The 23858-nt window shown below is 36.2% G+C and overlaps 1 protein-coding gene across 8 annotated transcripts in view; it reads right to left on the reverse strand.

Annotated features, from left to right (window-relative positions):
* Positions 1–23858, reverse strand: part of pyd (zonula occludens-like protein polychaetoid) — a 793103-nt gene that overhangs the window by 123598 nt on the left and 645647 nt on the right. For all 8 annotated transcript variants that reach the window (XM_069832498.1, XM_069832496.1, XM_069832497.1 and 5 more), the window contains one exon: positions 21743–21915. In XM_069832498.1, coding sequence (XP_069688599.1) covers positions 21743–21915 — 173 coding nt within the window. The remainder of the gene's footprint in view (positions 1–21742; positions 21916–23858) is intronic.

Below are 23858 nucleotides of genomic sequence, written 5' to 3' on the forward strand. Positions count from 1 at the left end.
TTGTTTAGAAACCTTAAAGCATCAATTTATTACTCCCAGTAATGTCATGTCTTCTTGTTCTCATTCTATCCCGTCTTCACTTTCATTTTATCTCATTTTTATTTTCTTGACCTCTCATATTCTTCACAATCGTTACATTCTTCTTTCTCTTCAGCAATAGTAATATGCGTTACAAGAGCGGTATGTTGAAGTTTTCATGTTCGAGGAAAAGTTTGAAAAAGCGAAACGTAGTTGAGCTTTTTTAATTTTCGAGAATTGAAAGAAAACATACCGCTCGTGTATCGTACATTATTTTGTGCGAAGATCGTTTATTACATACCTGAAAGACGAATTTCTAATTAGTTGCAATGAAATCTCCATCTTGGTTCCTGTTCAATGACGGCAAATTTGCAAAACAAAAATATCTATCTTCAACACTGTTGCTTTAAAATGTTTTCTGTGTTTACTATACTCCAGCAGGCCGTATATACGTCTGTCTTTTTTTTCCCTCCCAGTCTATAAATGCGAACTTAAAACAAACGGTAAGGTTATATAATGATTTACTTTTCATTTTAATATTTTAACAATATTATTTATATAACATATCGCAGTAATAACATCGGCATCTGGAATCTTGTTGATTTTTTCACGGCTTCCTTAATGTTACTTGCATCACGAATGCAATAACATTAGTGGAGTTGTAGAGTTTACTTAATTTTTGCAAATATTTAAAAACAATAATTAACAGTGCAATTTAGGTGAAAATGCAGTGGTAAGTTTCCAATTTATAATTATTACTATATTGAACGTCTCTAAAAATAATATGTTAAAAGCCTAAAGCAGTAAAATGAATATGTCACTTAAGCGGTAAGAAGAGGGAAATTGTTATGTGTGTTAGGTTGGGAATACTGAATGTGGAATTTTACACTTTCCGCGGATTGGTTTTGTGCGGAAACCAAGCAAATACGCAATATCTCGCACAACCGTCATTTTCGTAATTATATTAATTATATCAAGACCGTATCTATACTACTAATAAAATATGAAACCTTTTTTTTTTTTTTTTTTTGTAATTTACGCTTTTTCAAAAATAATTGGTGTCAACATGTATAATTAAGACCAATAATCGCATTTTTTTTTTTTAATTTTTATCTGTATATCTTGTCTGTCTGTCTGTCTGGATTTTGTTACCTTTTCACGCGACAAAGGTTGAACCGATTTATATGAACATTGGAATATAAATTAAGTTTGTTCTAACTTAGATTTTAAGCCATCGGCGTGGCTCAGTCGGTTAAGGCGCTTGCCTGCCGGTCTGAAGTTGCATTCGGGCGCGAGTTCGATGCCCGCTTGAGCTGATTACCTGGTTGGATTTTTTCCCGAGGTTTTCCCCAACCGTAATGTGAATGCAAGGTAATCTATGGCGAATCCTCGGCCTCATCTCGCCAAATATCATCTCGTTATCAGCAATCTCACCAACGCTAAATAACCTAGTAGTTGATACAGAGTCGTTAAATAACCAACTAAAATTTAAAAAATAATAATAAAAACTTAGATTTTAGGTTATATGGGATTCGAAATAATTCATTTGAAAGGGGGATTATAAGGGACCCTGAATTAAATAAATCGAAATATCTCGCTTATTATTGATTTTATGGAAAATATTGTGGCTCCCTATCAGCACAGCATGGCGCGTCCTCAGGTTGCGGATAGAGGAGACGGCCTCCAGATATGCGGGGCAGCTGCGAATATATTGAATAAGCAGTCGTAGACAGCCGATAAGGGGTGGTCCTCCAGCTTGGGGGTTGGGTGAAGGGCTAACAACCCATCACCGTAAAAAAAACAGCTCGGAATGGGACTGATTCTCTGGTACGAGCACAGCAAAGGAATATTAATCTTGCCCAGGATAAGGACCGATGGCGGACTTATGTGAAGGCGGCAATGAACTAGTTTTCAAAAAAATATATTTTTTTTCTAATATCTACTTTACCGAAGAAAAACAGAAAATGTCATATTTTAAGTAGTTTAATGTGACAAAATCTTTTCTAAATTTTCAATTTAACTTTTCTCAAAATGCACTTTTCCGAGTTACGTCCTTATTCCAACAAACTCCTTAATTATGATGGAGGAGTGAGTCCGAGGTTCAATGCCGAAAGTTACCAAGCAATTCTGCTTCAACTGTTTGAGGGAAAGCCTCGGGAAAAAATTCAATCAGGTACCTTGTTCCTACCAAGGATTTGAACTCAGACCCGTTTGTTTCACGGTCAAACATGCTAACCGTTACTCCAGAGCGATGGACATCATTTTCTTCACCATCTTCTTTACAGATATAATTCGTATCATCTATCTCCCAATTAATGGATACCATCTTCACAAAGTCATAGGCCTAATTTTATTATTTCCTAATTCATAATCAGCATTATGTGTTTCTCCATTGCATCATATTTTCCTTTTCGTTAGCGCACCGTATTTTTTCTTTTCTCATCATCTTAGTATAGTTATTTCTTCTTCCTCCTACTCTGTAACAGTTAGGTACCGGGACATACAAGGATGCATTTTAACATCTTTATCATTTTCATTATTATTATTATTATTATTATTATTATTATTATTATTATTACCATTATTATTATCATTATCATCGTTTCATTATCATTATCAACGTTATCATTGTCATTATCATCATTATCATCGTCATCAATGTCATTGTCATCACCATCATTGTCGTCACCGTCATTATCATTATTATTATTATTATTACCATCACTATCATTATCACCATTAGTATTATCATTATTATCACCATCATTAACATCATTATCATCCTCATCATTATCATTATCGTCATCATTGTCATTATTATTATTATTATTATTATTATTACCATTATTATTATCATTATCATCGTTTCATTATCATTATCAACGTTATCATTGTCATTATCATCATTATCATCGTCATCAATGTCATTGTCATCACCATCATTGTCGTCACCGTCATTATCATTATTATTATTATTACCATCACTATCATTATCACCATTAGTATTATCATTATTATCACCATCATTAACATCATTATCATCCTCATCATTATCATTATCGTCATCATTGTCATTATTATTATTATTATTATTATTATTATTATTATTATTACTCGGGAAGAAATTAAACACAGAATAAATATGGGAAATGCCTGTTATTATTCGGTTGAGAAGCTTTTATCATCCAGTCTGCTGCCAAAAAATCTGAAAGTTAGAATTTATAAAACAGTTATATTACCGGTTCTTCTTTATGGTTGTGAAACTTGGACTCTCACTTTGAGAGAGGAACATAGGTTAAAGGTGTTTGAGAACAAGGTGCTTAGGAAAATATTTGGGGCTAAGCGGGATGAAGTTACAGGAGAGTGGAGAAAGTTACACAACACAGAACTGCACGCATTGTATCCTTCACCTGACATAATTAGGAACATTAAATCCAGACGTTTGAGATGGGCAGGGCATGTAGCACGTATGGGCGAATCCAGAAATGCATTTAGAGTGTTAGTTGGGAGGCCGGAGGGAAAAAGACCTTTGGGGAGGCCGAGACGTAGATGGGAGGATAATATTAAAATGGATTTGAGGGAGGTGGGGTATGATGGTAGAGAGTGGATTATTCTTGCTCAGGATAGGGACCAATGGCGGGCTTATTGAAGGGCGGCAATGAACCTCCGGGTTCCTCAAAAGCCAGTAAGTAAGTAGGTAAGTAAGTATTATTATTATTATTATCATTATTATTGACGTAAGGTTGTAATCTGTATTTTCCAATATCTCTAATGGTTGGAATCCAGCTGATGTTCACGCACCAATAATGTGGAATGGTAACATGAGTATTTTAAGCCCCACGCGTTTAGTAATGCTATAATCAAATGAATGGTCTGGCACACACAGTGACAAATCACAGCAGTGGAAATGGCGCTGGTAGCAAATTCGTGCAGCAGAGTCGTACGTAATACCTTAAACAGCTCTGTAGGTGAATTAGTAGGCAGGCTCCTTCTGGAAGGACGGGACGTGCGTGCTCATGTTGACGCAGTAATTCATCGCTGTCGAGGGGCCGGCGGGCCGCAATAATGAGATGATCTCAAAACCACGACACGCATACAAAAACCAAACCGCCATTAACGGGTGAGGGGCAGATCCACCAGGAATCCCAATATCCGCAACTCAACCAATTGTCGGGACACGATATTAAAACGCCTCCCCCTGCCACTTTGACGTCATTGATGGGAAACAAGTGAGCGTGGAAGGACATTCCTTGCGTTGTGAAAAAAGGGCATTAATTTTTAAGAATTTCAGATAGGCCTATCACTAATAACTGAGGACTGATATTCTACAGTCCATGAGGATTTACTTGTCTAGTCCCGTTTAGAAAGAGAGAGAATGCTCACCATCTCTTTCTACCCTCATTTATGATGGTCGACACTCCTTCAAACGACCACGAGTTACCAGTGGCGGCATTCTCTTCCTCTTCAAATTCTGACTCCACTTCGCCAGAAAGTTCGTCCGTGTCGTCCAAATTGATTACGAACGAATAATAAATTTCCATCTACAAGTCCATCCTTCGCCCAATGAAAATTTTCAACTTTTTCTATGCGTTCACAGGCCTTCCTCCAATTTTCTTTCGTCACTTTTGCAAGTGCGCTCATTTTTAACCTGTTACACACGTTTTTTAAGAGTTCTGTTCGGGCGTTTCTTTCCTGGAGTTCGCAGCACACTTCCACTTCCGCTTCCGCTTTCTAGCGCTTCCTTTTGTTTGTTTGTTTGTTTTTTTTTTTTTTTCTATTTTAATCCTGTTAACACCACGAGATGATATACCTGTCGCTGCAGCAGTACTTTCGATAAAACTCGGCACAGATATTGTTTGTTTTCCGACTTTGAGTGCCTCATATTCTCCAGTAAAGAATTTATGTGCATTAATAACCATGTTCATACCGTCAGACTTCAAGGCTTTCCCGCGTTTTCCCATATTGCCTACCATTATTATTAAATACAAGAGCACAACACTCATTACAATATTTAAGGTAACAGTGAAAACATGTATCTCCGAAAACATTTTAATTTGTGAATTATATTATATTAAATTGGTACAACAAGATACAAACTCGTCCACACCTGTGGAGTAACGGTCAGCGCGTCTGGCCGCGAAACCAGGTGGCCCGGGTTCGAACCCCGGTCGGGGCAAGTTACCTGGTTGAGGTTTTTTTCGAGGTTTTCCCTCAACCCAATACGAGCAAATGCTGGGTAACTTTCGGTGGTGGACCCCGGACTCATTTCACCGGCATTATCACTTTCATTTCATTCAGACGCTAAATAACCTGAGATGTTGTTACAGCGTCGTAAAATAACTCAATAAAAAAAAAGATACAAACTCACTTCACTATTCACAAAATACTACTAACTAATGAACTCGAACAACACCGAGCCGCCACTGAGAGATCCACTAATTGGGTTTGCAAAAGTGTGAAGGGAGAAGGGAGGAGAAAGGGCATTCCAAGAATTGTACAAAAGGAAACTCTTGCCCGTCACATCTGGTGGCAGTCGATAGACAAGGACCTCAGACAAGGACAGTAGAAATCACGCCAACTTAATCCTCATGCACTGTAAATGTGCTAAGTGCCAAAAACGACTTTCTGAGATATTGATGAAAAAAAACACTGCACAATGCTTGTTGACATATTTACAACACAGACTTTTGGCGCACGAATGAATCACATACAGTTGAGCTACGACAAAGACAATTTAGTATGATATTCTCATATGGATTTCCTTCCTTAGATTCAATAAAATTAAATTTGAAAAAATTAGCAAATTAAAGAAGCAACAGATACGTTTCTTTTTTAGTCTAACTTAAAAAATACCAAATAATTCACAAAGATAATGGACTTTTTTTTTTAGAAAAACTACTGATACCTACTGGAGAGTGGTCCTATTATTCAATGAACAACGGTTTGATTCCAGGCGTTGATTCAGGGATAAGAATCTCCGAATCTGTGGCTCTACGAACCCATAGCTACTTCTTAAGATTTTTTCCTCCAATACAGAGTGGAAGTGAAATAACCCTGCAGATTTTTAGAGCGAATAGCTCATGTTATATGTAACAAAAAACTGTAATAGCATATTGGTGAAAAACTCATCGTTATGTCAGAAAAAAAACCCAAATGTTTAACATACTCTTATTCAGTAACTATTGCAAATTGGATCGTGACTTTTGTCCATATCGATAGAAAATCTAATAAGAAATCATTTATCTCTCTGTCGTATTTCAATAACGTGGATGGTTTTCGTGTAAATTTAATTTAAAAACCACTAATTTTAAACAGCTGCTTGTCTATGCGGTTGACGTGAATATGTTAGGAGAAAATCCACAAACGATTAGGAAAAACACGGGAATTTTACTGGAAACAAGTAAAGAGATAGGTTTGGAAGTAAATCCCGAAAAGACAAAGTATATGATTATGTCTCGTGACGAGAATATTGTACGAAATGGAAATATAAAAATTGGAAATTTATCTTTCGAAGAGGTGGAGAAGTTCAAATATCTGGGAACAACAGTAACAAATATAAATGACATTCGGGAGGAAATTAAACGCAGAATAAATATGGGAAATGACTGTTATTATTCGGTTGAGAAGCTTTTGTCATCTAGTCTACTGTCAAAAAATCTGAAAGTTAGAATTTATAAAACAGTTATATTACCGGTTGTTCTTTATGGTTGTGAAACTTGGACTCTCACTTTGAGAGAGGAACACAGATTAAGGGTGTTTGAGAATAAGGTGCTTAGGAAAATATTTGGGGCTAAGAGGGATGAAGTTACAGGAGAATGGAGAAAGTTACACGACACAGAACTGCAATCATTGTATTCTTCACCTGATATTAGGAACATTAAATCCAGATGTTTGAGATGGACAGGGCATGTTGCACGTATGGGCGAATCCACAAATGCATATAGAGTGTTAGTTGGGAGGCCGGAGGGAAAAAGATCTTTAGGGAGGCCGAGACGTAGATGGGAAGATAATATTAAAATGGATTTGAGGGAGGTGGGATATGATGATAGAGAATGGATTAATCTTGCACAGGATAGGGACCAATGGCGGGCTTATGTGAGGGCGGCAATGAACCTCAGAGTTCCTTAAAAGCCAGTAAGTAAGTACGACTAAGGGTAACCCGTTCAATTCCGAACCCTCTCTGTTATCCTGGACTTTCCTAATGGCATACTCTAGAGCAAAGTTAAAAAGTAAAGGTGATAGTGCATCTCCTTGCTTTAGCCCGCAGTGAATTGGAAACGCATCTGACAGATTATTATTATTATTATTATTATTATTATTATGATTATGTTATGCTGCAGAAATGTTATTTCCAATTAATCGATTATTTTTTGTACTCATGGCTGTCTTAGTCATCGCCGCTAAGACGTTCAGGGCATGAAGCGGCACATTTAAAATATTCATAACGCGCTTTCATGAATGGAATCTCCGCTAATGGGTTCTCAGAACAAGAATTTGTGGCGCATTCTTCATTGACTTACAAAACTTGCTGCACAATTACATTCGGAATTCCTTATTCTTCCCGTCTTGTTAGGCTGCATTTCCACACAGAAAGTCTTCCTCCCTTCTTCATTTGTGTGGCTTTTCAGAGCTTCCCATCCCTCGCTCTCTCGCTTGTTCTACATTCCTTTCAAATGCTGCGTATGGGACAAGATTGTTCCATTCATCTGTTCGTTGGATCATCCATTCTCCATCGTTCTGGATAGCACATCGCTTCCTGGTCGCCTGGATTCCTTCTCTGGTCCAAGGCCACCTACAACCACGTCTCCGCATATTTTCCGTACTCTCTTCATGGGAAAAAAAATGAAGTTTATCCCCCTATATAAGGTATTTCACTTTTATTAGGAGTTGACAAATTTTCTCTGGTAGATTCTTATAAATTTTAATCGCTATCATCACAATCATCATTATCATCTGCTACGTAGTAGTAGTAGTAGTAGTAGTAGTAGTAGTAGTAGTAGTAGTAGTAGTATTGTCAGACCATCGGATCTATGCCCCTTCAGCGCTGTCGTCGTTCTTGAAAAAGTTAACGCCTCTACTCACCCCATTCCACCCGTTTCTCTCCCACTACATCAAACAGCAGGCCACGAACCTTGACGAATAGTGATGTTGCCAAACTTCCGTCAAACAGTGTCATGTCTCTTGAATATTGCTTATAATACTGTAAGGTTAATTATTACTTATTCATAATTTAATTTAAGTAGGTCTAATGACGCTGATTGACTTATGCAAAATGCTATTACTTGCTTAATAATATTTCTTTCACTCTCCGTGCTACAGTATTCATGTTGAGTTGACGACACTGGACTGCAAGTGCAAATAAACTGTCCCGCAAGAAGGCTCAAAATTGTGAGTAGTGGGGGAGAGAAAGAGAGAGGGATAGAAAAGAGAGAAATAAGAATACAGAGAGAGAAATGAATTGCCGAGGCTGAAAAGGAATTAAGGTTCAGTTCGCATATCTTACGGGGGCACAGAACCGATGGTCGGACTATAGTAGCAGTAGCAGTAGCAGTAGCAGTAGCAGTAGTAGTAGTAGTAGTAGTAGTAATAGTAGTAGTAGCAGCTGATGGTCGTGGTGGTGGTCGTAGTGGTGGTGGTAGTGTTGGTGGTGATAGTGGTAGTGGTACTAATGGTAGTAGTAGTAGTAGTAGTAGTAGTAGTAGTAGCAGCAGCAGCAGCAGCAGTAGTGGTGGTGGTAGTGGTACTAATGGTAGTAATAGTCGTAATAGTAGTAGTAGTAGTAGTAGTAGTAGCAGCAGCAGCAGTAGTGGTGGTGGTAGTGGAGGTGGTAGTCTTAGTGGTAATATTAGTGGTACTGGTGGTGGTACTAACAGTGACTTAGGAATATATTAATATTATATTATTTGTAATAGTGATGGTTAGGGAACGGTTTTCTAGCTCCGTACCCATTTTATTTGCCCTAGACGTATGTTATTAAGATATCTCTAGGTTTCGTGTACACAGGATTCCCCTGTTAAAATTCTATCCCTACTTAGAACGCCTAAATGAACCATAAACTCCTATAAATGTCTAAAAACTAAGTTTGTGTCTGAAAAGCTCCTTTTTAGAATTTTTCGTATATTTAAAATAAAAATACCTTCACTAAAAATGTAAAAATGATCAAAAAATAAAAAATGCTGTTTAAAATGTAAAAAAGTCTCTTACAGACAAACACTTGTCTGGCAAGGTCGTTCCATATTGGTCTTTGAAGGATAGGAAAGAAGATTTTACCTAATTTCCTGGAACAGAAGTTCGTTTGGAAAAGTCCATCATAGCATAAAAGGGATGATGGGTTGTGCAGGTTAGACGAGAGCTTACAAATTATATCTCGCGTCAGTGCAGCCCTGTTATGCGAAATAAAACTGACGAATCACTAATCAGCAATCAGTCTCTTTCACTGATAGAACTTGAGTCTTTAGTTAGTAGCATTCATTGTCAGCACCAGTTCTTTTTACATAAATTCCACCTAACATGGAATATTTACTAAAAATTAAAATTATTAATTGTTAAATTTTATATAAACTCTTAAAAATCCTAAATTGGATTTTACAAAGTCCTAAATCTTTCTTTTTAGCATCTAGAAATTCGTTTCTTAGTGATGGTTTTATAGTAGCAGTAGCAGTAGCCGTAATAGTAGTACCAGCAGTAGTGACAGTAGCAGCAGTAGCGCTAATAGTAGCAGTAATCTTTTTGTTCCGTCAGGAGCGTAGGGCGATTGTGAAGCACTTCCATATGACTTCATTACCTGCCAAATGCCAACACTTTCGATGTCCTCCATGTTTTGTCACATATCTCTGTCTCCTCTTCGACTGTCCTTTTCCAAGTTTGCTTCGGCCTTTCTCTTCTTCGTATGCCTTGCGGGTTCCAATCCAATACTTGCTTTTCCGTAGATTCATCTCCCTTCCTCAGAGTGTGTCCTATTCAGCGTAATTTTCTCATCTTAATTTGTTTTGTTCCCAGTTTCTCTCCACTAATTTCCCACAATGCAGAATAACTTATTACTTAAGGCCATCTTATGCCAAGTATTCTTCTTAAGCAGCGATTTACAAAAGTCTGTACTTTATTAGTGATTTGATTGGTTACTTTCCAAGTTTCGCAATTATTCTACACATAGTTGACTGAGAAACAGGTGCTCGATTTGGACGATTTTCGTTAAAAATTGCGAATAGCTCTTGTGTACGTCTTCTGTCACCAAATCCCATCATCATCAGAGTGTCAGTTTTCTCAGATTTGTCGCTAGACTCAAAAATTAAATTACTATCAACACCAGCAAAAGTCGCCAGGTATGACTACAAAGTCGACATGTTGGCATAACTGGGAATAATAGGCAAACTCGCTATCGCCTGAGCTAGGCCAGTGGCTAGTACAACACTTGAAGTAAGTTATACACTTAACCACATAACACAATAGTTCCCCCTTTACTGTTAATGACGTCAACAGACATGAACAACGACAAAAAAAATCGGAGATAAACATTGTGTGTTTACTTGCACAAGTGGTTGAGAGGAAGGAACATCACTCATTTTGATATCCGCTTTTACGAACTTGTCAAATTTGCTGTCAATCAAGTGCATAGATTGGCTTTCCTACTGTTATATAAAAATTGCTATTTCAGAGCAGCAACGAAGTGAGGGTTGTACACATTCATTACTAAAATTAATTAATTAATATTTATTTATTTATTTATTCATTCATTTTTACTTATTTACTTAATTACTTATTTATTTACTTAATTACTTATTTATTTACTTAATTACTTATTCACTCAATTACTTACTTATTCACTTAATTATTTACTTATTCACTCAATTATTTACTTATTCACTTACTTAGTTATATACTTATTCAGTTATATACTTATTCACTTAGTTATATACTTATTCACTTACTTAGTTATATACTTATTCACTTAGTTATACAGTATACCTATTAACTTACTTAGTTATATACTTATTCACTTAGTTATATACTTATTCACTTAGTTATACAGTATACTTATTTACTTACTTAGTTATATACTTAATCACTTACTTAGTTATATACTTATTCACTTAGTTATATACTTATTCATTTAGTTATACAGTATACTTATTCACTTACTTAGTTATATACTTATTCACTTAGTTATATACTTATTCACTTAGTTATACAGTATACTTATTCACTTACTTAGTTATATACTTATTCACTTATACAGTATACTTATTCACTTAGTTATATACTTATTCACTTACTTATATACTTATTCACTTAGTTATACAGTATACTTATTCACTTACTTAGTTATATACTTATTCACTTAGTTATACAGTATACTTATTCACTTACTTAGTTATATACTTATTCACTTAGTTATACAGTATACTTATTCACTTACTTAGTTATATACTTATTCACTTATTTATTTATTTAATTATTTATTTATTTATTTATTTATTTATTCATTCATTCATTTACTTATAGGCTATAACTACATAGGCACACGGATTTTAAACGTAGCAAAATTATATCTTCCTGTGCCCAATTTTTATTAAATTTACGTTCCTTCCTGCATTTATTTATTTCTATCTTTACAGTCACCATCCTTTAATCCTCTCGCTTTCATCCAGCCATGTTTTCTCAGGTCTTTCATTTATTTTCTTTCTAGTTGGAACCCATTTGAAATTCCTCTTCGATAAGCTATTTGATGTCATCCTTTTCGCTTGTACACACCATTGTAATTGTTTACTTCCTACAAACCAGCCAAAGCCTGTCCCAAGCCAGGTTCAAAAAGGGTGATGATACCGCAACTATTATTAGTGGTTTAGCATGGAATGGAACTTATCACACAGCATGGTATGCGCCTAATAAAAAGAATGCATGATTCAAAATTAATCTCTTTAAATACCTAGTATTTCTAAAACAACGGCTGTACCTTTTCTTTAACAGCATACAATGCCATACCTACATCTAGACTATAACCATAATATTAAAATACACAAACCTAATTTGTATATTTTATCTAAATTGTGACTGTCCAGGTTTAACCAATTCTACTACAGTCACATATCTATAAATACTAACTGAAGAACAGCTTAGATACTACAAAAATGCTGCAGTATTATGTAATAAATCACGAAAAATTCAGAATGGAAGTGGAAATTGTTTTATGATTTTAATTTGTACTCACTAGCTAGCTAGTTAGAGAGAGAAATAAATCGTCCGGCCTTAATTAAGGATGACCACGAGGATCCGGAAATTAATAGCAAGTAAAAATTTAATTAATTAAATATGAGTATTGTTATAAAAATAAAATGTAATAATTAAGCACCACTGATTATCAATTATAAAATAAAATCTTAGAAGATGACTTTAAAATTATACTTATAAATAAAAGATTTTATTTAAAATTACAATACTTACTTACTGGCTTTTAAGGAACCCGCAGGTTCATTGCCGCACTCACATAAGCCCGCCATTGGTCCCTATCCTGAGCAAGATTAATCCAGTCTTTACCATCATATCCCACCTCCCTCAAATCCATTTTAATATTATCTTCCCACCTACGTCTCGGCCTCCCTAAAGGTCTTTTTCCCTCCGGCCTCCCAACTAACACTCTATATGCATTTCTGGAACCGCCCATACGTGCTACATGTCCTGCCCATCTCAAACGCCTGGATTTTATGTTCCTAATTATGTCAGGTGAAGTATTTAAAATTACAATATCCTTAATTAAGGAATTCTGAGTGGTATAAATGAAATTGTATATTCTGCAGGGAATCTTTAAGAATTTTCGAGATGATTTTTTGAATTTCAAAAGATGATATTGATAATTGTTTTAGAAAATTATATAAATAAATAAAATAAATAAATACATAAATCCTACAAATCAAAAAGGCCAATAGGATACACTTAAATTAATATAAAACCTATATTACGTTTTGCGATTAAATGAACGGTTAATAAGAAAACTGAGTTGGAAGTTTCAACAGTCTGGCAACATCGCTGCTACCACGTCCCTCTTTCTTCTCATAATACAGATGCAAGAGGTCAAGGAACTCAGTTCTATCTGCCTTAACAATGTACCTCCAATCTCCTTTTCTGGCTATAATGTTGCATGCGGTTGCATAGGTCAGTGGCTTCAAATTAGTGGCTTTTAAATTAAATTTACACGAAAACCTCTCACGATATTGAAATTCGCCAGAGGGATAAATGATTCTTTATTAGATCTTCTATCGATCTGGACAAAATCATGATCCTACAAGCAACAGTTAACGAATAAGAGTGTAATTTCAAGGGAAAAATTGTTCCGGGGCCGGGTATCGATCCCGGGACCTCTGGTTGAACGTACCACCGCTCTCCCAACTGAGCTACCCGGGAACTCCACCCGACACCGTCTCAACTTTTCCCTTTATATCCACACAACTTGCGTGGGCTGACGAAACGCCAGAGACCCACATCGAGTGCACACAAACTCTGTGTGACTTGGAATTGTGGTTTTTCTGTTAACGTACACAGTGACGTATATATTATGCAAATCTAGTCTTTCAGGTGAAGCTTCCTGTAAAGCAGATTTGAATAATTTCAAGGGAAAAATTGTTCCGGGGCCGGGTATCGATCCCGGGACAATTCCAAGTCACACAGAGTTTGTGTGCACTCGATGTGGGTCTCTGGCTTTTCGTCAGCTCACGCGAGTTGTGTGGATATAAAGGGAAAAGTTGAGACGGTGTCAGGTGGAGTTCCCGGGTAGCTCAGTTGGGAGAGCGCTGGTACGTTCAACCAGAGGTCCCGGGATCGATACCCGGTCCCGGAACAATTTTTCCCTTGAAATTATTCAAATCTGCTTTACAGGAAGCTTCACCTGAAAGACTAGATTTGCAGAATAAGAGTGTGTTCATCATTTGGAATGAAACACTTTTTTTCTGAGAAAACTATGAACTTTCCACCAATATGATATTACACTTTTTTTTTACATAAAAAATGAACTATTCGCTACGAAAATCTGCAGGGTTATTTATTTCACACTCTGTATAGATTTGTTATACTATGTTCCTATGTCCCCATTAAATTTTAAGACTAATTTATTTATCCTTGATGGAATCTATATTACGTTGTGCTATTGTCGGTTGGGGAAAAGTTTATAAATCCACAAGACACAAGAAAGTCACTGAGATTGCTACGAAAGAGAATAATCAAAATCTGTCTTTAAAAAAATCTACTGGTTACCCCATTAAATTTCTGTATTCGAAATTTAACGTAATTCAAGTTGGAGGAAATACAGGGACATCATTTTATTTTTACTAACATTTTTAATATTAACTTGCCTATACCTCTGGATCAACGCCGTTTGCTATCCCCTTCCACGACTGGAGTAATATACAAACGAATCACTTTACTGGGTATAGGAGGGAAGAAAATTAGTTCATCCATTTACGTAAACTATGAAATATTGCGCTTTTGAGTTTAATAATTTTCATTAGGTTTTTGTTTAATCAAAATACAGTACAGTATTAACAATGAGTGTTTTTACTCACGAACTGAGCTGTCCATGTGGACGTATTCATTATGCAGTGTATATTATACTGTCTACAGCACATTAGCGTACAATATAGAGAATGAAGTTAAATTGAAAAATAATCATAATATGGATATTTAAACACACTTTTTTATATGGTGGCCGTTCATTTCGATACAGGCTTCAGTTCTAATGTGCATATTATCGCACTATAGACTATTGTACCTAATCCCAATTACCAGTTTCGTTCTTCGTACTAGTAACTCATGTTGAAATAATTCTGTACCCACTCTATAAAAGAGTACCTTACGTACTGTAAATTCAATCTTCACTTCTGCCCGATCCGAAAAGATAAAATTACTCAGACATACTATCCACTGTCCGCCCAAGTGGTTATGTCGTAGGGTCGTAGAAAGGAGGTAAATCACGTGACAGTTAATTACTTAACGAAGCCCTTTTATTTAAGTTATTTTAAACAGTTGTATAATATTACGTATACGTCCAATTCCTAACAGAAATTAATGTTCTCAGAAAAGAGCTAAGACAGCCCAGCCACTAGCTGGCGAATAAAAGCTGGTGGGGGAAACCGAGATACGGCGTAGGCAAATGGACGACAGTACCTGTGCGAAAATAATTCAATATTGAAAGCTCTTTCGTCACTGGAAAACGCGAACATATTTTTGGAACGTACTGTGGCTACTATGACTGTATATGCGGTTTTGGATCTGTGTGGAAGACGGTTGAACTTCGTTAGTAGAAGGGGTGGGAGTGAAGTACATTCAAAAACTCAGGTACAATAAAAATTGAAGTAAAAATAAAATGATGTCCCTGTATAAACAGACAGCCGAAATAATTGATCCTACGATCAGATTTGAAATCTCAGCCACTCAACCATCTGAAGTGAACGAAGAGAAAAAGAAAATCTACGAGCCCACAATTCAGTACCTATCAGCGAAATACTACATTGAAAAAATCACAGTTACCGGTCTCTTCTTCGGAGCGAGAGGCACCATCCCGAAAGCCTTTGTAAAGTGGAGGGAAAAATACAAGCTGACGAGAGATCTTCAAGATGCCATCGTCACCACCATTATAAAATTTTCTATAGCGATATTTCGTCAGCATCTTTATGGAGTACATTCAGTTTAAATTATACTTGGTTCTATTTTTTTTCTTATGTCTTAATCACTTTTGTCTGAAACTGTTTATATAATTTTTCATTTTAAATTTTATTGTGGGCTATTCTGTGCCGCAGGGCAAACCCAAAATATTGGGTCAGACCAATATAACAATAAGAAATGTAACACATATTGGTATAATTATTACAATACGAGAGGGAACACATTATTTCATTTCACAGAGTCGAAAACTTTAACAGCTTCTGGTACGAAACATGGCTTCAACTATAGCTTAAAATATATGAGTTCATTTTCGAAACGCCTCTTGTCCACCTGATAACGAAAATGAGCTTCCCGTGTCCATGCATTCTTTAAATACAGGGACATCATTTTATTTTTACTTCAATTTTTATTGTACCTGAGTTTTTGAATGTACTTCACTCCCACCCCTTCTATTAATGAAGTTCAACCGTCCTGCACCAGATCCAAGACCGCATATACATATACAGTCATAGTAGCCTTACGGTCATAGTAAACAGTACGTTCCAAAAATATGTTCGCGTTTTCCAGTGACGAAAGAGCTTTCAATATTGGATCATTTTCGCACAGGTACTGTCGTCCATTTGCCTACGTCGTATCCCGGTTTTCCCCACCAGCTTTTATTCCCCAGCTAGTGGCTGGGTTGTCGTCTTAGCTCTTCTGTGAGAACATTAATTTCTGTTAGGAATTGGACATCTACGTAATATTATACAACTGTTTAAAACAACTTAAATAAAAGGGTCTCGTTAAGTAATTAACTGTCACGTGATTTCCTCCCCTTCTACGACCCTACGACATAACCACTTGGACGGACAGTAGATAGTATGTCTGAGTAATTTTATCTTTTCGGCTCGGGCAGAAGTGAAAATTGAATTTACAGTACGTAAGGTACTCTTTTATAGAGTAGGTACAGAATTATTTCAACATGAGTTACTAGTTACGAAGGACGAAACTGGTAATTGGGATTAGGTACAATAGTCTGTAGTGCGATGATATGCACATCAGAACTGAAGCCTGTATCGAAATGAACGGCCACCATTTTCAAAAATGTGTTTAAATATTCATATTATGATTATTTTTCAATTTAACTTTATTCTCTATATTGTACGCTAATGTGCTGTAGACAGTATAATATATGTATACTGCATAATGGATACGTCCACATGGACAGCTCAGTTCATGAGTAAAAACGCTCATTGTTAATACTATACTATATTTTGATTAAACAAAAACCTAATGAAAATTATCAAACTCAAAAGCGCGATATTTTCTAGTTTACGTAAATGGATGAACTACTTTTCTTCCCTCCTATACCTAGTAAAGTGATTTGTTTGTATATTACGCCAGTATCATCGAACTCCAGTCGTGGAACGGGGTAGAAAACGGCGTTGATACAAAGGTATAGCCAGGTTAATATTAAAAATGTTAGTAAAAATAAAATGATGTCCCTGCATAACTAAACATACAACTGTCGCGATTTGGTTTCAGAACGCCTTCTAAGCCACTTAAATCTTGCGTTAAAAGTGACTTGGAATCAAACTGACTCCTGTCCACAGCTAAATTGTGACAAAATATTAATTCCAGCTTTGGAATCAAAGAGTATCATGCTCCCATTTGATTCTAAATGCACACAACCTCTTTGGTTTCATAATATCTCTTGCCTAGTTGGTAAGAAATTTTATATCTAAAATCTATTTTCGTGATTTTCCACAAAGTAATGGGAATGGACAAGGATCGTTTTGAAACTAAGCCCCTCGTGTAATAATTTTATTTCTCAATATAATGACTTAGAAAAAAAAAGACGTACGGTGAAATTTAAACTTAGATAAATTAAGAAAAAATGAGCACAGCAGTAGATAATTGCTATTTAATAATTTTATTTACTTATTGACTATTAGTTATAAATTCTTTCAAGTACTGTAATTATTTATTTTATCATACTATATTGTTTGCAACTTACCATTCTGTTTTAATTAGTTAAATTTATTGTTTACTATCTTTTTTTTATTGCCTATTTACAGAGCAATATTGAACCTCCGAACATCAGTGTGAATTTATTTAAATTAATTTTATGTTTGAATATGTCATATGTTCAGTTATGTTTAATGTATTTAACAGTTTTTGCATACTATTCTTTCATGTTTATTATTATTATTATTATTATTATTATTATTATTATTATTATTATTATTATTTCAATATTACTCATACTTGTCAAAAATTGTGTAAATTACATTGAATTAAATGGTTATAGGATGTAAATAATTTTGTACAAATTTATATAAAACAGCTATATGTATACTGCAATCATTTCTAATATTTTTCTATTTACAAAAATCAACATTCGAAATACTTAGGGTGCCATTCATAAACATTTCGCAATACACGCTACGAGCGTACTAAGCTAGCCCCGGCTATCCTCTGGTTACTTGTACAGAATTCAAATCATATCCTATCGCTAACACTGGTTTATGGATACGAAAAACGCTGATAATCCACCGAAAGCCCGCGCTAAAAATGTCTATGAATACGGCCCATAATGTTTTAATATATTACACCTTGCTCTAATGGTTCACTCACGTACAATAAGAAATGTGTGTCACTCGGTCGTGCACGTGTTCTGACGTTATCGTAGAAACAGGCTACGAAGTAGGAAGACTTTCGTTGGAGTCCCCTAAGTCAACAAGATGTACTTCTCGGCAAAGTGGTATTCCGCATGTGATGTGTGACGAGTGGTACGGAAACGTTTACACTTAGGCGTATATCATCTATTGTGGAGTCCCTTACGTATGCAGATGCGGTGGTTCACAGGGAATTCTGTAAGGAAATGTTACATCAGATAGCAGGTAATGAGGAATTTCTGGACTCCGTAATTTATAGCTTTGAGGGCACGTTTCATGTTCCTGATAAGATCAACCCTCACAACTGAAAGATATGAAGCAGCGACAATCTAAGTGCCTTCCTGGCATGTTTATTACAGCCCAAAGGGGAATGAGAGTTGCACCCTCAGCGAAGAAAAAGTGTACGGTTCTTTCTTTCTCGTGAAGACGATTATTACAGGTGTCATGCATCTGGACATGCTCCAACACTTTCTCATTCCACGACTAGACTAAGACGATCAAGGACACATTCACTTCCAGCAAGACGGCGCATCGTCTCGTTACCTTGGAGAAGTGCGAGTGTATCTCAACACCTCGAAGTTTACTACTGATCACATTCACCGTGAAAGCCTAAAAACGCATATATCAACATCCGCTTTCCAGGTTGGTGGATTGGTCTGGAGCGCCCAACGCATGACCACCTCGTTCTCCAGATCTTACATATCTGGATTTTTCTTATCCTTCTCAGTCCTAAAATATTTTTTGTTTTATTTTTAAACTTAAATGTAATTCTACTTCAAAAAAGATCACTGAAATGAGGAAAAATGCTGAACATATTCTGTAGTTACAGTTAGGACACAAATGCAGGTATATTATACTATACTTTGGGTCTCTGCATATACATTTTATATCATATTTTTTATCCCTAATATATAACGTGTACTGTCTACTTTCTTCGAAAGCATTTCCTACGGTGTCTTGGCGTTACTTGCTGGTCGCCATATTCATTTAAAAATAGTTGAAATACGCATTGCAATGACTGAATCGACTTCTTGTGCTTCCTGTAAGTTCCAAGAGATGTCAGGAGCTTGACAAGCACAGAGAAGAAGTGATGGATAACGATTCCACTTAGTGACAAATTGGAAACTAAATCAATGTATGAAGTAGAGTATACTGTACTTCAGGACTCAGGAGGTTCTATGGAGATTCGTCAAAAACGAGCCACCTGGAAAGCTGGCTGAGGTACGAGATCGGATCACAGCCGTAGTTGCAGAAATGACGCCAAAGATGGGTGCTACGTCGAATGTGGAAAGAAAGTGACTACAGATCAGTGGCGTAGCATGAAATTTTGAGCAAGGGAAGCTAACTCAAGTTGTCTTTCATGCAATATGAGAAAACATATTACAAAAATACAGTCTTAAAATAAATAGTCAATGTCAAGTCAGCAATCGAAGATTGGTTGGAGCATCGTAACACCAATAAGGCATGACCTCAAATGATACGTAGTAAAATATTTCACAGGTTACACATATCTCTTAACAAATAGACACGTATACGTATAACATTAGCTCACTCCCTGTCATACTTCGAGAAATCACAATATTAGTATCATTACGTAAGTATGCGTCTGTCTTCTGGTTGTGTCCTTCATTGACAGCAAGGGAGTCGGTCATTTGTTTTTTAAATCACACTTTTGTTCGTAAGTCAGTCTTGATAATACAATTTTCCTAAAAATTCAAGTAAATTAGTGTCAGGAACTGTTATTTCGCTCATTATTCATTATATCAGCCACAATGCACACTAACACTTCAACTGAACACAACTGACGAAAAGGGATAACTCGGAAACTACTTATTTTAAATGTTAAAGCTAGCTTCTTGCGAGCCTTGCGACTAGGGTAGTTTAGTTAGAAAGGAATGGAAAATCTGCGGGGTGGATTACACAGAAGAAACCAGTCTGCTTGGAAGCTGGTGTATGCAGGCTTCTTGTTTACTGCTGCATCACAAATCCCCCTGAGCTGCCGCATCACAATATTTAACGCGTAAATATAAATTCTATTAAAATTAATAAATAATTTTGTTCATAAACTGCAGGTTTATTATGAAATTATTATTAACTGGGGAAGCTAAGCTTTTTAGCTTACATTGGCGCTACGCCACTGCTACAGATAGGCCGTATACCGCATTGCCAATGGAAGTCACATCATCGAATGATTGATATATAGCATAACAATATAAAAGTATACATTCTGATCATACAGGGACATCATTTTATTTTTACTAACATTTTTTATATTAACCTGGCTATACCTTTAGAGAACCGGAAAGACAGATTGCTCCCCCTTCCACGACTGCAGTTCGATGATACTGGCGTAACACACAAACAAATCACTTTACTAAGTATAGGAGGGAAGAAAAGTAGTTCATCCATTTACGTAAACTAGGAAATATCGCGATTTTGAGTTCGATAATTTTCATTAGGTTTTTGTTTAATCTTAATACAGTACTGTATTAAGAATAGGTGTTTTTACTCACGAACTGAGTTAGCAATTCGAACGTATTCATTATGCAGTGTATATTATACTGTCTACAGCACATTAGCGTACAATATAGAGAATGAAGTTAAATTGAAAAATAATCATAATATGGATATTTAAAAACATTTTTGAAAATGGTGGCCGTTCATTTCGGCACAGGCTTTAGTTCTTTTGTACATATTATCGCACTATAGACTATTGCATCTAATTCCAATTGCCAGTTTCGTCCTTCGTACTAGTAACTCATGTTGAAATAATTCTGTACCTACTCTATAAAAGAGTAGGCTTACGTACTGTAAATTCAGTTATCACTTCTGCCCAACCCGCACAGATAAAATTACTCAGACATGCTATCTACTGTTCGTCCAAGTGGTTATGTCGCAGGATCGTAGAAAGGGGGAAAATCACGTGATAGTGAATTACTTAACGAGGTCCTTTTATTTAAGTTATTTTAAACAGTTTTATAATATTACGTAAACGTCCAATTCCTAACAGAAATTAATGTTTTCAGAAAAGAGCTTAGACAGCCCAGCTTTTACAGAGGGGCGAGCAGAAGCAGGTGGGGGAAATAGGGATGCGACGTAGGCAAACGGACAGCACCTGTGCGAAAATATGATTCAATACTGAAAGCTCTTTCGTCACTGGAAAACGTGAACATATATCTGGAACGTACTATACTGACTAACTCAGTGCTGTTTACTATATGCGGTCTTGGATCTGTGTGTAGAGCACAGTTGGAACTTCATTAGTAGAAGTGGTGGGAGTGAAGTACATTCAAAAACTCAGGTACAATAAAAATTGAAGTAAAAATAAAATGATGTCCCTGTATTAATTAAAACTCTTTGGAACTCGTCATAGAATGAAGATATGGATCAAATTTTTCAAGGTTCGGTGTACTCACTGGAGCTTTCCTTCAGCAGGTCCCGCCTTCAGCACGTCAGAGATGGCGATGGCCGGGTCGCCGTTGGTGAAGTGCGGGTTGTCCCGGCCGCCGCTGACGGCAATTCCGAAGCCATACCCGGGCACGCGGGTCAACGTCACGTGGTGGTACTCCCAGACGATGCGCTCCCCTCCCTGCAACAGGTCACAACACAGCAATATGAAGGACAACATCGCAACAACACATCAGCATGCTTTCAATACCTGTTTACAGGCGAAAGTCACTAAATGTTACAATTCATAAGATTATATCTGCAGTGCTCGGGAAAAGTGACATGTCAGTTTCAACAAACCTTTTTTGATAATTTATTGACAACTTACGGAACATCTGCTCACTTGGAAAAAAAAAATACATAAGTATTTCTCCCAATACAATAATTCATACAGAAAAAGATCAAATCGACATAAACCAGTTTAAGTTGTCAATAAATTATCAAAAAAGGTTTGTGGAAACTGACTTATGTCACTTTTCCCGAGCACTGCAGAAATACTGGGTGTGACATCCATCATTCTTGCAGTGGACTCTTCAAATGTAAGAGTGGATGGCGTATTATGGTTAATTATCAAATGGATTAAAAAGTAATACATTTCTTGTAAGATACAGCCAAATAGGAAGACGTCCCGAGAGAGGAGACGTGCAAGTGAGAACGCTGAGATTCGGGAGTGTAAGAACTGACGTCTCCTCGAGAAGGCCTTGCAACACGTAGACCAGCCGTGGTGAAAATGTTATCGTGCGCCGAGCCATTGTGTAACCTGCAACGTGCATAGCACCTATGGAGGGAGGCGGACACCCGAAGGGGAAGTGAAGCAACTGTCTGACTTATTAACGGATTTTCATTTTCCTTACGTCAAGCATTTAAATATAATTTTATAGAGTATAAGGTTACAAACTAATGTTTAGTACGTGTAACGAAGAAAGAAATGAACAAGAAAACATAGGACACATTATCACAATCTAAAGTTAACATCTTCAGAATGTCTCTGCGACAGAGTTTCAAAATCAGGAATTATGTCACTTACTGCCGGTCGTAGTTGATCACGAAGGTATTTGTCTGTTAGTCGTGATCTAAATTAGGTTTTTACTATTTTCATTGTTGAAAATAGTTTTTTCACAAACGTAAGTTGTAGCGAACATGGCTTCAACAGAGCAAGTGAAAGAACGAAGCTTCGGATATTTATTTTTTGGCAAAGATTTGAAAGATTAAACATTTGTTAAGTCCTTACATCTAGCTTTCATTGTAACATCACAATGTAAATCTATGAGATTAAATTGAAGACCTAACCGCATTATTCGTATATCTGCTGAAAAAGGATCGAAATAATAATAATAATAATAATAATAATAATAATAATAATAATAATAATAATAGTAATAACACTTAACCTTTTAATGTTTCATGAGTGACATGTAGTATAATGCTGTTTTATGTTATACAATCGTTTTTCTCGTAATACTTGTGAGCAAATCATACATTTAATATTCTCACCATATTGGCAGCAAAAAATGCGTCCTCCCATCCTACTTGGAACTTTCGTTTTTGTAGATGTACATGGTTTCGAGAGAGACATTGCGACGATACGCCACTCGCAGGTCAGAGACAAATACAAATGGAACGGAGTTTGACTCCAGTGAGTGAGAGGGTGGGAGTTGGGGGAGCAAGAGACATGCACAGCTATCACTACGAGCCACAATGTGCTCGTGAGTCACATTTTCGCCACGGCTGACGTAGACTATAGATCAACCCAAAATATTAATTTCATGATTCTCGATAAATAACCTTGTGGTTGTGTGAATTTTTTTTACTGAAGTACAAATTTATTACAATTACAGTTATTACAAACAGGAAACTACAAAAATACATATTAAATGTAAGAGAAACAAAAATACATTAAAAACTATTATATAGCGTACAGTACATTAAAGAAGAATGAACATACCAAACATTTAAACAAAAAAAAAAAAAACAGAAATATAAATTACAGAATTTACTCCCGTATCGGTCACTCTGCTGGTCAGACTGTCGTACTGCTTATTAAGGCCTTGCGAAGAAGACTAGATTTATTACTTTCTGTGGTTA

Source organism: Periplaneta americana, chromosome 8 (genome assembly GCF_040183065.1).
Source record: "Periplaneta americana isolate PAMFEO1 chromosome 8, P.americana_PAMFEO1_priV1, whole genome shotgun sequence".
Classification (NCBI taxonomy): domain Eukaryota; kingdom Metazoa; phylum Arthropoda; class Insecta; order Blattodea; family Blattidae; genus Periplaneta; species Periplaneta americana.